Source organism: Cervus canadensis, chromosome 5 (assembly GCF_019320065.1).
Source record: "Cervus canadensis isolate Bull #8, Minnesota chromosome 5, ASM1932006v1, whole genome shotgun sequence".
Classification (NCBI taxonomy): Eukaryota; Metazoa; Chordata; class Mammalia; order Artiodactyla; family Cervidae; genus Cervus; species Cervus canadensis.
In genome coordinates this window covers 91250796-91268037 of record NC_057390.1, presented here as the reverse complement: position 1 = coordinate 91268037, position 17242 = coordinate 91250796, and the positions used below count along the sequence as shown (strand labels likewise).

The window sequence follows — 17242 nt, the reverse complement described above, 5'->3', positions numbered from 1 at the left end:
TGCAAAGAGTCGGACATGACTGAGCGACTTTCACTTCACAAAGGGAAAGAACCCCATTTTGTTCACCACTGTCTCTCTGGAACCTGCCATACTACCTACTTAGGATGTAATACATATTTTCTTTTTTTAAAAAAATGAATGGGATGAATAAACAGTGAGCTGTGGTCAAAGCCCTTTCCTTTCCACTACATCACCAAGCTTTCCTTGACATACAGAGAAAATGAAATTACTTGTTCATAGCCACAGAAATCATGCCGGATCTAGATTAGAGCTCAGTTCTTGAGACTCTTGACCTCATAATCCCCAGACTACTCTGCCACAGAAGCAGAGAGCAGTGACAAACTCAATTTTTTTTAAATGTTCTCTTTCCTTTTGTTTGTGCACAGCCAGTATTTGGATGCAAGAAGAGAAAGCAGGTGCTACGCCAAGTGATTTGAGGGGCTTTTGGTATTTCCAGACAAAAACGTTTTTTCCTCATGTCCCTGATAGCTCCCTGAAATGTCATCATTAGTGACAGAAAGGTTGAATCCTGGATGTTAGAGCTGTATCAGAGATCACCTAGTCCAATACTTGCATTCATCTGAATTTGGAGGCTGTTCCTCAAGAGATCCTGATTAAAAAGTACATGCCCCTGGAAAAAGTAAAATTTACATTATTGTGCATCTATACGTAGGAGAGAAATATGACAGTTAATTGAGAGCAAGCTATACCAGAAAGAAAAACAGGGTCATATCCAGAAAGAAATAAAAATTAGGACGAGGGAGAGCAAGGTGAAAGGGAAACAAAAACAAAGACTTCATTTATGTGAAATTTTATTTATTTGGGCACGGGTTTGGGAAATGAATTCATTTGAAGCAATGGTACATCCTTGATTTGTGCAAAGATTAATTTTAGTGTCTCATCTGAGCCAATTAAATTATAAACTAGGTGATAAGTAAATATAGCAATAACATGAATAGAAACCAATATAGCAGAAAATTCATAATTTTACTATGAATAAATTCCAAGACTGTATTTTCAACTGTAAAACAGAGACATCACCAATCCTATCTATCCCATTTGGTTGTTATTACGGTAAAACCAGAGGATGCAGGTCAAAGCTTTTTATCATAAGTCAAAACATAAATGTTATACTTTGATATAATTCAAACTCAAACAGCTCGCAAACATTCAGTGCTAAAGGCTAGCTTAGTTGTTTTCTGTTTACTACATTTCTTATATAAAGTTTACTTTCAATCCAACAAGTAATATATTCATTCTTGTTCTTATAAAACATATATATAATACACACATGGATGGGCCTAGAGATGATCATACTAAGTGAAGTAAAGCATACAAAGACAAATATCATGTGATATCGCTTATATATAGATTCTAAAAAATGATACCAAAAAAAAATTTTTAAAAATAAAAAATGATACAAATGAGCTTATTTACAAAACAGAAACTCACAGACTTAGAAAACAAACTTATGGTCACCAAAGTGGAAAGGTGGGAAAGTGAAAGTGTCTGATTCTTTGCGACCCCATGGACTGTAATCCACGGAATTCTCCAGGCCAGAATACTGGACTGGCTAGCCTTTCCCTTCTCCAGGGGATCCTCCCACCAATGGGATCGAACCCAGGTCTCCCACATTGCATGTGGATTCTTTACCAGCTGAGCCACAAGGGAAGGCCAAGAGTACTGGAGTGGCTAGCCTATCCCTTCTCCAGTGGATCTTCCTGATCCAGGAATCAAACTGGGGTCTCCTGCATGGCAGGTGGATTCTTTACCAACTGAGCTATCAGGGAAAGGTAGGGGAGAGGGATAAATTAGGAGGTTGGGATTAACATATATACACTACTATATACAAAAAACATAGTCAATAAGGACCTTCTGGATAGCATAGGGAACTCTACTCAATACTTTGTAATATAGAAAAAGAATCTGAAAAATAATAGAAGTATGTATAACTAAATCATTTTGCTGTACATCTGAAACTAACAAAACATTGTAAATGAACTATTAGTTCAGTTCAGTTCAGTCTCTCAGTTGCGTCCAACTCTTTGCAACTTCATAAACTGCAGCACGCAGCAGGCCTCCCTGTCCATCACCAACTCCCGGAGTCCACCCAAACCCATGTCCGTTGAGTCGGTGACGCCATCCAACCATCTTATCCTCTGTCGTCCCCTTCTCCTCCTGCCCTCAATCTTTCCCAACATCAGCGTCTTTTCCAATGAGTCAGCTCTTCGCATCAGGTGGCCAAAGTATTGGAGTTTCAGCTTCAACATCAGTCTTTCCAATGAACACCCAGGACTGATTTCCTTTAGGATGGACTGCTTGGATCTCCTTGCAGTCCAAGGGACTCTCTAGAGTCTTCAACACCACAGTTCAAGAGCATCAATTCTTCAGCACTCAGCTTTGTTTATAGTCTAACTCTCACATCCATACATGACCACTGGAAAAACCATAGCCTTGACAAATGAAATATACTCCAATATAAAACGAAAAAAATTATTTAAAAAATGAATAAAAAGAAAATTAAAAAAAATTTTAATGTATGCACTACAAATAGGTCAAAAATTCCTCTTGATTCCCATCCAACTCCATCCAGGAGCCACACTTGTCAACTTGATAGGTACCCACTCAGATTTGGCAAATGGTGGAGTGTTTAACACAAACAGAATCACATTGAACATACTGTTCCATGTTCTGTAACACTTTTCTCATGTAATAATAAATCCTGGCATCTTTCCATATAGATACATAAAAATCTACCTCATTGTTTTGAAACTTACACAATATTTCCATAGTATACTCTACCCTAGTTTAGCATCTCCTATTGATAGGCATTTAGGTTGATTCATCACACTTTGAATAACAAAAAAATAAATGTGAATTAACTATATGTTATGTTTTAATGGGAAATTTTTTTCTAAACCTCTGGAAAATCCAGGAAGACAGGCATGGATGCTGTCCTGTACATAGGTGGCAAAGAGTTCCTTCACAAAATCCTTTTTTCCACTTACACAGTCCAGTTGAATGTAGAGAACAAGACTGCAGCCATAGCCTTATTCCATGCTCTGTGTCCTTGGTTGTCCTGCACTGGCCCCCACTGGCAGGTTCGGAAATACAGATATTCAGAGGTTGATTTATTATGAAGCTGATGTAGCAATGTATTAATGTATTCACATAGTCATATAGTTTTGTAACATTTGCCAAGGAATTTTATATTATTGGCTAAATTGAGAACAGATAAAAGCCTAACATTTGAGACTACTGGAAATGATAAAAATGACTCCTGTAGAACAAGATCATAAATCATGCAACTCATACTTCAGGGCAGTGACATCTACTATAAAACTTATTTTTCTACCATTGCAAGTTATTTCCAGAATGATAGGAGCTATAATGTTAATGCAACTTAGAACTTTGGTGCATTATCTGTATTTGAATTTAACTGATTTGAATTTAATTTGAATTTAATTACAATGTATGGGCTTCCCCTATGGCTCAGCAGTAAAGAATCCGTCAGCAATGCAGGAGACACAGAACACATGGATTCGATCTCTGAGACGGAAAGATCCCCTGGAGGAGGAAATGGCATCCCACTCCAGTATTCTTGCCTGAAAAGTCCCATAGACCGAGGAACCTGGCGGGCTACAGTCCAAAGGGCTGCAGAGTTGGACAGGACTGGGCAACTAAGCAAGCACTCAGTTACAATGTATGAAGAATCTTTTCTTAAACAAGATATAAAAAGCACAACCATAAAAGAAAAAATTGATGTTTTCTGTTTGTCAAACAATTTGGTTATCAAAAATAGCATTAAGTTCTAACTTAATTTTAGTGATGGTTACACGAATCTACCCATCAGATAAAACAGTATGAGACTTCTTTCTAGCCTTTGCTCTCAGTAGGGATGCTCTTCTCCAGAGGCTCAGGTGGGTTGGGGCGAGCTGCCACCAGGCCTTTGAGGGCCGGGTCCCTGGCATGCAGACTCCCTGGGTCTGGAGAGGTTCCTGTCACAACCCTGCTGGCCTGAGGTTTCTGCATCCTGAACACGTGGAGGGTAGCGTCCTGGTGTGGCCTCCACCACGCTGATGGTGAGAACTCAGGAGGCCCCAGGTCTGCCTTTCCACATCAGGAGATGGGATGATGGGGGTAAGGTTATTGCTCCTCGATTGTATGTCAAGGAATTTTTAATAGAAGAGGGGATTTCTTGTGTGTGAAAGGGAAAGGCTTCACAGTATAACTGCAGGTATGTTGACCTTGTCACAGTGTGAAATCAGGTCAATGCAGAAGTGTCACTTAAGGTTTAGATCTTGATAATTGTGTCATGGTGCAGAATTTGGCAGAAATGAGCATCACCAGCCTTGCAGGTGAAAGATGGAAGCTTGAAGCACAGATGGCTGCCAGCTGAATACTTACTATCTGGGAGCACACAGATTATCTAAGGCTGTCCTTGGTGAGGAATTTGACAACTTGATCTTCAGGAGCTGCTTAGAGTATTTAAAACTTCCAAGGTTACTTAAAAAATACTGCTTTTGGACAGTCCATAAATGTACATATAAAACAGTGGGGCTATAAATAAAATAATAATGTTTCTTGGAAAAAAAACTGTATAGGATTATATACATACACACACACAGGCTAAAAAGATGGTAGAAACTGAATACAATGTGTGGTCTAGATAGAAGTGATGGTCTGATGTCAACTTCCTAGTTTTTCCAACTACGTAAGATGTCACCGTTGGAGGAACCTGAGTGAAGGGTACATGGGATTCTAGTATTTTGCTGTTGTTTTTGTTGTTCAGTTGCTCAGTCATGTCCAATTCTTTGTGACACCAAGGACTGCAGCACTCCAGGCTTCCCTGTCCTCCACTATCTCCCAGAGTTTGCTCAAACTCATGTCCATTAAGTCAGTGATGCCATCCAACCTTCTCCTCCTCTGTTGGCCCCTCTCCTCCTACCCTCAATCTTTCCCAGCATCAGGGTCTTTTCCAGTGAGTCAGCTCTTCACATCACATGGCCAAAGTATTGGAGCTTCAGCATCAGTCCTTCCAATGAATGTTCAGGGTTGATTTCCTTTAGGATGGACTGGTTTGATCTCCTTGCTGTCCAGGAGACTCTCAAGAGTCTTCTCCAGCACCACAATTCAAAAACATCAGTTCTTTGGCACTCGGCCTTCTTTATGGTCCAACACTCACATCCTTGACTATACAGACCTTTATTGGCAAAGTAACTTTCTGGAAGTCTGCAATGCTTTCAAAAGTAAAAGGTTTTTAAAGACACTAGGAAGAGAGTTGAAAACAAATGCCACAGTGTGGTGAAAGGATATTTGCAATACATATAACTGAAAAAATGACTAATATGTAGAATATAAAGAATTAACTAATTACAAAATAAAACTCTAAATAGAGAAATGGACAATTTCAGAAAAGAAATCAAGAAAGACAAATATGTCATATCATGTATACGTGGAATCTAAAAAAAAATTATACAAACTTATTTATAGGAACAGAAACAGATTCACAGACTAAGAGAATGGACTTATGGTTACCGGGGGGCAGTGTTAGAGGGAGGAATAGATCGGGAGTTTGAGATCGACATGTGCACACTGTTATATTTAAAGTAAAGAAGCAATAAAGACCTACTGTATAGCACAGGGAACTCTGCTCAGTACTCTGTAATAACCTAAATGGGAAAGGAATTTGAAAAAGAATAGAAAAAGGAAAAAGCAATAACACATGCCTGGGGTTTTTGAGCCACATTGCACCTGTTTGTCTGGTTTATACTAATAAGTATATATTCTCTGGTGAACATCTTCTCTCTGGATGTGCACTATATACCTGATTGACCCCCAATAAAAATCCTGGAATCCTAGGCTCAGATGAGCTTCCTTGGTTGGCAACATTTTGTACATGTTGTCACATATTGTTGCTGGAGCAATTAAGCATGTCTTATGTTACCCCACTGAGAGTGGATTCTTGGAAACCTGGACTTCTGATTTCCCCGCGCCTATTTTGCTAATTTTATCTTGTTGTGCTTGTTCAGTCGCTAAGTCATGTCTGACTCTTTGCACCCCCATGGACTGCAGCACACCAGGCTCCTCTGTCCTCCACTATCTCCTGGAGTTTGCTCAAATTCATGTCCATCAAGTCGGTGATACTATCCAACCATCTCATTGCTGTTATGTAATATATGTTATGTAATAAACCATAACTATGAACCCCATAAATCAAAATGACCAATAAAAATATAAGTACACAACTCCATTTATGATCAGAGAAATTAAAACCACAATGAGAAGCGAGTACACATGCCTCAGACTGTCAAAGTTTATATCAAGTGTTGACAATGACATGAACACCTGGGATTCTCATAAACTTCTGGTGAGAATGTACACTTGGAAAGTAGTTCAACATGATCTACTATATTTGAAACATATTTAAACCTTTTGAAGATATTTAAACCCTAGACACCATGTTAAAAAGCAGGGCATTACTTTGCCGACAAAGTTCCGTATAGTCAAAACTATGGTTTTTCCAGGCTTTGGAAAGGAAATCAGTCCTGAGTATTTATTGGAAGGACTGATGCTGAAGCTGAAGCTCCAATACTTTGGCCACCTGATGTGAAGAACTGTCTCATTGGAAAAGACCCTGATGCTGGGAAAAATTGAAGGCAGGAGGCGACGACACAGGATGAGATGGTTGGATGGTATCACCAATTCGATGGACATGAGTTTGAGCAAGCTCTGGGAGCTGGTGATGGACAGGGAAGCTGGGTGTGCTGCAGTCCATGGGGTTGCAAAGTCAGACATGACGGAGTGACTGAACTGACTGAATGAAACCTTTTGATCCTTGTGTAGGCTCAGTCGCTCAAGTTGTGTCGGACTCTTTGCAACCTAATGGACTGTAACCCATCAGGCTCCTCTGTCCATGACTTTTTCTGGCAAGAATACTGAAGCATGTTGCCATTTCCTACTCCAGGGTATCTTCCTGACCCGGGGATCAAACCTGCATCTCTTATGCCTCCTGCATTGGGAGGAGGGGGCCCCTCCTCCTCCCAATGTGTAGCCTGGGAAGCTCCCATACTACACACCTGATCTTAGCCAAAACCCTGGTCATATACCCTAGAGAAATTCATGTGCGTGTGTACCAAGAATCATGTAGAATAATGTTCATAGTAGCATTGTTCATAATAGCCAAAATACTAAATACAACCTAAATTGTGCTGTCTTGGGGATACTAAACAGTTGGAAGTGAATGAATTAGAGCTACACATAACAATAAGGATAAAACTTTAAAAACAATGTGAGTGAAAGAAGCCAGACACAAGTATATATACTCTTGGATTCTGTTACATCAAGTGAAAAAATATAAAGGAAACTAAACCATGATGTTTGAGGAGGTATTTTTACATGGTTAAGTTCTGAAGACAGTAACAATAAAGTCACTTAAAATTTTATTTATTTATTTATTTTTTGGCTGAGCTGGGTCTTCATTGCTGGGGGCAGGTTTTCTCTAGCAACAGTGAGCCTGGGCTACTTTCTAGTTGCCGTGTGCGGGCTTCTCATCGCAGTGGTTTCCCTTGTTGCAGAGCACGCGCTCTAGGATATGCAACCTTCAGTTGCTGCAGCTCTTAGTACACAGGCTCAATAGTTGTGGGCACACGGGCTCAGCTGCCCCGTGGCATGCAGAATCTTCCCAGACCAGGGATCAAACCTGTGTCTTCTGCATTGGCAGGCAGCTTCTTAATCACTAGACCACCAGGGAAGTCCAGAAAAGTCACTTTTTTTAATGCAGGAGGGGATTGTGATTAGCTAGGGGAAAAAAATCAGGACTTTTGGGTACTAATAACACTCTATTTCTTGGCCTAATTATTAAATACTTAGGGATTCACTTTGTTTTGCATTAAACTGTACATTTGTATTTTCTGTATCCACATTGTAATTTATAATAAAATGGTTTAAAATGTATAAAACACTCACCATGTAGTAGATACTCAATTCAGGGCACCCAGGATGACATTAAAAAAAACTGGAGGCAGCTGATTTGTGACAATCTCCAAGAAACATAGCTAAGCGGATAAAGGAGCAGAAACCATTTGTGCACTATGCTCTCCCATTGGTTTTAAAACTGGGTTACACACACACACGCACATTGCATGTGAATAAAACATCTCTAGAAGACAACATCAGAAAGCAGCGAGAGCAGTGATCTTCACTTGTGTAGGGTAATATGCTGGGGACTGTGTGGCAGGCCAATTTATTTTCACTGTATATTGTATACTGTACCCTTTGAAGTATATGCTATGTATATATATTTCCTATTTTAAAAATTTAGAAATTTAAAACAACAAAAAAAGAAATTTAAAACATATCAAATATTATCACTCAAAATCTACAGGTAGCTCGTTATGTTCAGTCCTTCCTCTTTTCTTTTTTAAATTTATTTGGCTGCACTGGGCCTTAGTTGTGGCATGTGGGATCTAGTCCCCTGAAGAACAGGGATCAAACCCAGGGCCCCAGCCTTGCGAGGGTAGAGTCTTAGCCACTGGACCACCAGGGAGGTCCCCTCCATAGCTTACTGTACTTCAAAGGAAAACTTAAGGCAGAAGAAAAATTAAAACAAGCATTTTATGTATAAAATACTTTATAATTAATCAAGTGCCTCAATCATAAATGGCTTTGTGAGGAGGCAGAATTACACCCATTTTACAGACTAGTAAACAGAGCCTTGGAGGGATTAAGTGACTTACCCTAAGTCACAGCCAGTTAGTGACAGGACTGGAACTCGTTTTTATGCCTGCAAACTCCATGATCCTTCTTCTCTATCACGCTGACACCATATACCCTCCTAAATGCCTTTCACCAAAAATATTTATGTGAAGAACAAAAAACACACTATCTGTTACTTTTCACTTGTGTGTGGGGAAGGTTCTTTATTAATTATTAAAGTCATTTTTTAAGTGAAAGACAAAGAAACTTATTGAATGACATATTGCACTATCAGAAGTACTAAAACATCTTATATGACTCATACTTCGTATTACTCCCAGCTTGGGTATTAGGGAGATATACTTTTCTCTCACTCTCTTGTTGTTTAATGAAGGCTAAGAAATTATTCCGTCTCTTAATCAAAAAAGACATCTATGCAGCCAATACAAGAGAGTAATTAGATGTAAAACTTTTCAAAGCATCTCCAAAAATTTTTGTCAAATTCAATGCGATCACCAAACATTATTTCCCATAGAAAGTAATCTTGAAAAAAAAGAAAGTAATCTTGAAAATTCACTCTCAAGAGGTGGTTTTCTTGAAGAGCTTCTAAAATTTATTCGCATAGTATATTTATATGATAAATAATAGCATTACCACTACTGTACAACTTTCACATACAATATCTCATTTGATCCTTGAAACAAGCCACCAAGACAAGGAGGGACAGAAATTCCTGACATTCAATAGATGAAGAAACTGAGGCTCTGGGGGGCTGGGTGTTTCCACGGTCATATGCCCTCTTAGCTGAATATTCTCTCCAACAAAGTATGTGAACTTATCGGGGTCTAAATATTCAACTTGTTGATTACATTGGCCTTTTCCTTCTTGCTCTATGCCTTTAATTCCCTTTCAGAAAGGAAGATTTAGGAGCTAAATAACATCCAATCCTAATCAATTGTAACTCTGCTTAGCTTTCTGAGATCAGATGGGAATAGAAATCTATTTTCTTACCCATAAGAGCACAAGTAAAATGAGCTTGTTTAAATTACTGGATAAAAATCTACATTTGTCTATCACCAATATCAAAATACTTGTAAACTATGTAACTACTCTATATCCTAAAAACTACAGAAGTCTTATGAACCTGAAGTTCAGGATGACAACCCACACTATGGAAATTAAAAATTAATCTGCTAAAGTTCAAATTCTGGTTCCGTATCTTCTCAACTATGTGATTTCCTGGCCAAGTTTCTTTACCTCTTAGAGCTTCATACTCTTTATCCCCAAAGTAGAGGTTTAAAAAATATTTTCCGAAGGATTAAAAGAAATATTGCACTTACAGCTTTTAGCATAGTATTTAGCACTTAAATACTGATAACTTAGCACTGTTATTATTGATATTTAACATTCAGCAAACTAAATTTATTTACTGATTTTCCTACTCAATCCATAAATGATTGCACTTTGGAATACACTATAATTTACCTAATATGTTTGACTTTTAAAAATACTACAACCACCAATATACTCAATTCTCTTTAGCAGTTAGCCAGATACCACTTTTCTAAATCTCAGAAAAGGAGAGCTGCAAAGGCTACTCCATCAATCAAGGATGAGGCTGAAATTGAGAGCTGTTTTTAATGGATATGGACTATGACACACACAGAAAATTTGCTTGAAATGATATGTAACTGTAATGTGGTGGAATGGTGATGTCTATCTTGATAATGGACTGATGTAACCTGAAGAAGGGTAGTTGTTACAACAGTATTACAAGCCCTGTGAAAGAGAGGCATGATGCAACTTCAATTGTAAGAATGGAGTCAACACTGAGTCACCAGCATAACCTTTGAGGAGCACTAAAGGAGAAAGAAAAATTCCTGAGTACTGACTCCTAGGCTCAGCATCTTAGTCAACTATGTGTAAGATGTTTCAGTGCTATTTAGACATAGTACTGCTCATACCAATGAATCTCAGGAAACCATTCAGTGCAAAAAATACTGGAGTCACTAGCTCCTGACTGTGGTTAAGTCCCACAAAATTTCTGTAAGCATCTCAAAATATTTTCTATCAGGCCTTTGACCCATCTCTAGTAGGGCCTTTAAAATGATTTGTTGAATAAGTGAACTTAATTTTAAAAAACTGTTGGGAGCCTTCCTGGCAGTTCAGTGGTTTAAGACTGTGCTTCCAATGCAGGGGACATGGGTTTGATCCCTGGTTGGGGAACTAATACCCCACATGCTCTAGAGAGGCCAAAAAATAAACAAATCTAAAAACTTATTATGAGCACTGGCTACAGAGTCAAGCTTACTTGGATATCAATGCTAACTCTATCACTTAGCAGCTCTGTGACAATTAATCTCTTTGGTCTCAATTTTCTCATCTGTAAAATGGAAAATGCCAATTATTGAATTGTAAGGACCAAAAGGCAAAAGAATAATGCTTAGCACATAGTAAGGCTAAAGTACATAGCAGCCTTTATACTTTTTGCTACAAGAGTATGGCATTATCCAGAGGTCTTTGTCCATTAAATACATTTAAGCACAATCAGACCTTTTCCAGAAGAAGTGAAGGTAAAAAGGTATCAATGAAGGATGAAGAAGGCATTGTAAATGATAATCTGAGCCACAAAAGGAAATGATGGCAAGGAGAGGCAAGACAAGGGGTGACAAGCTAGAAAAATGATACATCCCAAGGTGGGAGTGATGGCATTAGCACGCTCTTAAGGGCAGGGTTGCCACATGTGTAGGGGACTCTGTATAGGAGTCAATTACTTTGGTCAGGTCTGTCCCGGGACTTACCGTGGGGCAAGGCAATGTGGGGAGACCTGGGAAAGACAGCGGGATAGCGGGTGCCGGGCATATAAGCAGTAGGAGCCATGATTCGCGACCGGGCAGTGCCCAGACTAGGTCCCAACTCGAGAGCTGCGGCATGATGAGCAACAAAAGACCCCACGACACCAGTACCTGTGGCGGCTATAAAGGACAGAGAAATTTGTTCGGAGGTGATCACAGCGTCTACGCTGACACCTGCATGCCTGGGACGGGTTGGAGGCGGAGAGGGAAAAACAGTCGCTTCCCTCGAGAGGGACGAAGGAAGGTCAGGCGGGCGGGTCGTGGAGAAGGCACGGACTCAAGTTCTACTGCTTCGGGGATATCTGGCACGCCGGACGGGCCCCGATCCCCTCAGGGCCCAGCGTGGAGGTGGGACTTCAGCTGTTACCGGCGGAAACCACCTCGGGGTGAGAAGTCCCGTCACTGATAGGCAGCTGCTAAAGCAATGGAGCTGGAGCACAGGGCGGATGTAGTGTCTCATTGGTGATTGTTGGGGGGCGCCCAACAGCCAATGAGTCAGCCCGGGGGGCGTAGCAATGACGTTAGCTGCGGAGGAGGCCGCTTCGAATCCGCGGCGGCCAGCTTGGTGGCCTGGACCAATCAGCGACGTCCAACGAGCTGCGCCTTCGCCAATCGGCGGCCTCCACGACGGGGCTGGGGGGAGGGTATATAAGCGCAGTAGGCGACGGCGCGGTCGACGCTGACTGAGACATCACAGACACATCGACTTAAGGTTTTCTTGCGTTTGAGAGGTAGGTGCTGCGGCCTGTCTTTTCGGACCTGCCCTTCGCATTGTCCACTGTTCTCCTGATCCGGGGCCTTGTCATCCTCAGCTCAGGAACCTCGGTGCGCTCCCGTGTTTGCGGCCTGTGGCTGGTTTTCCTCTGAAGCCCTATAGCTGCCTGCTGACCGACTGGCCGACGGCGCCGGAAAGATGAAGCTCTCCCTGGTGGCTGCGGTGCTGCTGCTGCTGCTCGGCACGGCACGGGCGGAGGAGGAGGACAAGAAGGAGGACGTGGGCACGGTGGTCGGCATCGACCTGGGCACCACCTACTCCTGGTAAGTGGGGTTTGAGGAGAGGGGGAAATGGGGCGTGGTCTCCTGGGCTGCCCGGAGCATCGTGGTGCTGATTCCTTCCGTTCGGTTTTTTCCGCCAGCGTCGGGGTGTTCAAGAACGGCCGCGTGGAGATCATCGCCAACGATCAAGGCAACCGCATCACGCCGTCTTATGTGGCCTTCACTCCTGAAGGGGAGCGTCTGATCGGCGATGCAGCCAAGAACCAGCTCACCTCCAATCCTGAGAACACAGTCTTCGACGCCAAGCGACTCATTGGCCGGACATGGAACGACCCTTCCGTGCAGCAGGACATCAAGTTCTTGCCTTTCAAGGTTCGAACTGGTTTTTCTCTTCTAAATAGATAGTGGGTGGTGGTGATGGGAGTATTTAGGATTAAAAAGTTTAGGCACAAGTAAAGGGGATATAGATGTGTGTGTATAGTTTTATTTTATACTCCTAGTATGTTTCAGAACTGAAGATAGTAAAGTTGGCAAGGAATTTCATGCGTAACTACTCTGTCGACAATAGTTTAGGATTAAGAGACTGATTAAAACTGAAGTGGCTTGTAATTGTAAGGCACCTTCGACACCTTAAATATTTCTGCCCCAAATATTCAGCTCAAAGGGTCCAAAGTAAACCCAACTTTGGAGAAGGAAGTGAGTCTCAGACAGTCCTCTTTCTTTTAAACTTTAAAATGTCATTGCTTCTGTGTCTGAAAATAACAATTATTCTCTCAAATAGGTGGTTGAAAAGAAAACTAAACCATACATTCAAGTTGATGTTGGAGGTGGACAAACAAAGACATTTGCTCCTGAGGAAATTTCTGCCATGGTTCTCACTAAAATGAAGGAAACTGCTGAGGCTTATTTGGGAAAGAAGGTAGGTATTTTCCAGAACAGTGTTGAGCAGTTTTATTATTACCGTTTCTGATTGTGTTGTGTAGATGCTTTCATCATTTTAAAAGGCTGACATCCATGTACATCAGTTTTAATTACTTGCATGTTTTACTGGATATCAAACAAAATACTAGGGTCTTTTCATTTATCACTTACTGCTTGCAAGTCCACACACAAATAATCATGTATCTTAAAGTGATAGTTTGACTGTAACTTAAATAAAGGTTAAACTGTATGATAAAATATGTCTAACTACCTTTTATCATCATTTTAGGTTACTCATGCAGTTGTTACTGTACCAGCATATTTCAATGATGCCCAACGCCAGGCAACCAAAGATGCTGGAACTATTGCTGGATTGAATGTCATGAGGATCATCAATGAGCCGTAAGTGTTAAATTCAAAAGTATGGCACATTGGCCAAATGTGGAAAGGGAAAAGTAAAGTAAGGTTTGTTTTTCTTGCTCATTCCTCTAACAGTACAGCAGCTGCTATTGCTTATGGCCTGGATAAGAGAGAAGGGGAGAAGAACATCCTGGTGTTTGACCTGGGTGGTGGAACCTTTGATGTGTCTCTTCTCACCATTGATAATGGTGTCTTTGAAGTCGTGGCCACTAATGGAGATACTCACCTGGGTGGAGAAGACTTTGACCAGCGGGTCATGGAACACTTCATCAAGCTCTACAAAAAGAAGACTGGCAAAGATGTTCGAAAAGATAACAGAGCTGTGCAGAAACTCCGGCGTGAGGTAGAAAAGGCCAAACGGGCCCTGTCTTCCCAACATCAAGCCAGAATTGAAATCGAGTCCTTCTACGAAGGAGAAGACTTCTCGGAGACCCTGACTCGGGCCAAATTTGAAGAGCTAAACATGGTATGTTCCTTGTTTTGCTAATGAGATCTAGTTAGACCCTGAGTTTGGGACAGTGCATTTAGGGATTTTGACTATTTGTGGGTATGACAGGTATCATCAGAGTGCTTGTGTCTCTTACTCTAGGACCTGTTCCGTTCCACCATGAAGCCTGTCCAGAAAGTGTTGGAAGATTCTGATTTAAAGAAGTCTGATATTGATGAAATTGTTCTTGTTGGTGGCTCTACTAGAATCCCAAAGATTCAACAGCTGGTTAAAGAGTTTTTCAATGGCAAGGAGCCATCCCGAGGCATAAACCCAGATGAGGCTGTGGCATATGGGGCCGCTGTCCAGGCTGGTGTGCTCTCTGGTGATCAAGATACAGGTTAGTCTGTCAGCATTGTCCACAGTGCTTCAGTAGCTTAACGGAAGAGAATTAGCTGTTGCTTTAGAAAGCAATAGAATACAAGCAGCAAGCTCACAGAGCTAGGTAAAGGTACAGTGATGACAAGACTGGGAAGTCTCAAGATCTTTAGCAGCTGTATTTAATTCACTGCTTCTGAAATGATTTTGCGTAGAACCTAACCAAGTGGCAAGATGGAGAAGATGAAGTTTTATTGATCATGGGGACTGCTTGGTATTGCTCCTATGACTCCTGAATTGGAACTTACCTCGATTAACTTACTTTTGCAGGTGATCTGGTACTGCTTGATGTATGTCCCTTGACACTTGGTATTGAAACTGTGGGAGGTGTCATGACCAAACTGATTCCACGGAACACTGTGGTGCCCACCAAGAAGTCTCAGATCTTTTCTACAGCCTCTGATAATCAACCAACTGTTACCATCAAGGTCTATGAAGGTAATTGCTTACATTTGTTAATACCATGATATGTGTTTGAAGAGTTTGACTTTTTTTTTAATATACACTGTTGAAATGACTAAGGAAAGAAGTATCTGCTGTTTTCAGGTGAGAAGGCCCTAATTTAGTGTTGCGTTTGGTAGAGCCAGGACTAAAATCTGTTTTTTGTCTGGCAGTCTTTCCCATTAAAAAATGCCTTCTGAGCTGGCTTCTAAAATAGAACGACAAGCAAAGTTCATACTGCGTTAAAGTAGACGAAATTTGGTTGAATACTAGTAACTTAATTCACAGTTCCTTTCAGAGCCAATACGACCCATTTTAAGTTGATAGAGTGCCCTTGCCACCGCAGACTGTTAGAGACTTAAATGTAGAGATCCAGATGTACTAACGTTTGTCAGTAACAACTAACAATTTGTGTGTGTGTGACTTCTAGGTGAACGACCCCTGACGAAAGACAATCACCTTCTGGGAACTTTTGATCTGACTGGAATTCCTCCTGCACCCCGTGGTGTCCCACAGATTGAAGTCACCTTTGAGATAGATGTGAATGGCATTCTTCGAGTGACAGCTGAAGACAAAGGTACAGGCAACAAAAATAAGATCACAATTACCAATGACCAAAATCGCCTGACACCTGAAGAAATTGAAAGAATGGTCAATGATGCTGAGAAGTTTGCTGAGGAAGACAAAAAGCTCAAGGAGCGCATTGACACAAGAAATGAATTGGAAAGCTATGCCTACTCTCTTAAGAATCAGATTGGAGATAAAGAAAAACTGGGAGGTAAACTTTCCTCAGAAGATAAGGAGACCATGGAAAAAGCTGTAGAAGAAAAGATTGAGTGGCTGGAAAGTCACCAAGATGCTGACATTGAAGATTTCAAAGCTAAAAAGAAGGAGCTAGAAGAAATTGTTCAGCCAATTATCAGCAAACTCTATGGAAGTGCAGGCCCTCCCCCAACCAATGAGGAGGAAGCAGGAGAAAAAGATGAGTTGTAGACACTGCTCTGCTAGTGCTGTAATATTGTAAAATACTGGACTCAGGAACTTTCGTTAGGAGAAAATTGAGAGAACTTAAGTCTCGAATGTAATTGGAATCTTCACCTTGGAGTGGAGTTGAAAATGCTATAGCCCAAGTGGCTGTTTACTGCTTTTCATTAGCAGTTGCTCACATGTCTTGGGGTGGGGGGCAAGGAGGAATTGGCTATCATCAAAAGTGGGTTAAAAAAAAAAAATGGGTTAGGGAGTGTGTTCACCTTGAAAATGTTCTATTTAACAGTTGGGTCATGTGTATCTGGTGTAGGAACTTTTTTCTACCATAAGTGACACCAATAAATGTTTGTTATTTACACTGGTCTAATTTTTGTGATAAAGCTTCTAATTAGGTTAGTCATTTATTTTAAGGTTAGACTCGTGTTCGGAGTGTTCAGGGTTTTGAGGTAAGGAAACAACATTTCTTTAAATATTCAGTCATTTTGGGAAACCTGCCTAATCTAAGAAGAGGGGTGGGAGGTTGGTACATCCATATGTTTAACTAGGCAAGGACCATTTCAAGAGCAGAGTTTTCTTGAGCATGTTTGAAACTTACTGCTTCTCCTTTCCTTTCAAAAACTTACGGTGGCCTATTTACTGATAACACTTTACAGCTGCTTGGATTCTCTTGAGATTTGATAAGTGGTGAATCACTGATAATTTTACACACTTGGATTCAATTCCTGATTTTAGGATGTGAAGGTAATATTTTTGAATTTTAGCCATGTCAATCTTTATCTCTGGTACAAGAGTGGGATCTAGGGTGGTGTGATCTACCTTAAGCCCTACAACAATTTAGTAAGTATGATCAACGAAGGGCACGCTGTCATGCTAACATGATCCAGTTCAGTCCAAACATAGAAATTTTATACATGGGGCAACCAGCTGCAAGGTTAATTTGTGGAACTGAGACCTGATGTGTGATTTACTCTGAGGCCTGGACCTCTGTTGTGTTGCCCAAAGCATTTGGACAGGGGGTCTTACAGACCAGGTTCCATACAAACATTAAAAATACCTGAAG

At 40.9% G+C, this 17242-nt stretch overlaps 1 protein-coding gene across 2 annotated transcripts; it reads left to right on the top strand.

The window, feature by feature from the left end:
- Positions 1-12155: 12155 nt before the first annotated feature.
- On the top strand, positions 12156-16538 carry HSPA5 (heat shock protein family A (Hsp70) member 5). 2 transcript variants are annotated; one of them, XM_043469559.1, is made up of 9 exons: positions 12156-12283; positions 12365-12590; positions 12689-12920; positions 13330-13467; positions 13759-13871; positions 13965-14355; positions 14479-14716; positions 15025-15192; positions 15626-16538. In XM_043469559.1, the coding sequence occupies exons 2-9, from the start codon at positions 12466-12468 to the stop codon at positions 16186-16188; spliced, it is 1968 nt and encodes a 655-aa protein (XP_043325494.1). In that variant the 5' UTR covers positions 12156-12283; positions 12365-12465; the 3' UTR covers positions 16189-16538. The 2 variants fall into 2 exon arrangements, with proteins under 2 accessions (XP_043325494.1, XP_043325495.1); XM_043469560.1 differs by having other exon boundaries at positions 12203-12283; positions 12370-12590.
- The last annotated feature ends 704 nt before the right edge of the window (positions 16539-17242 follow it).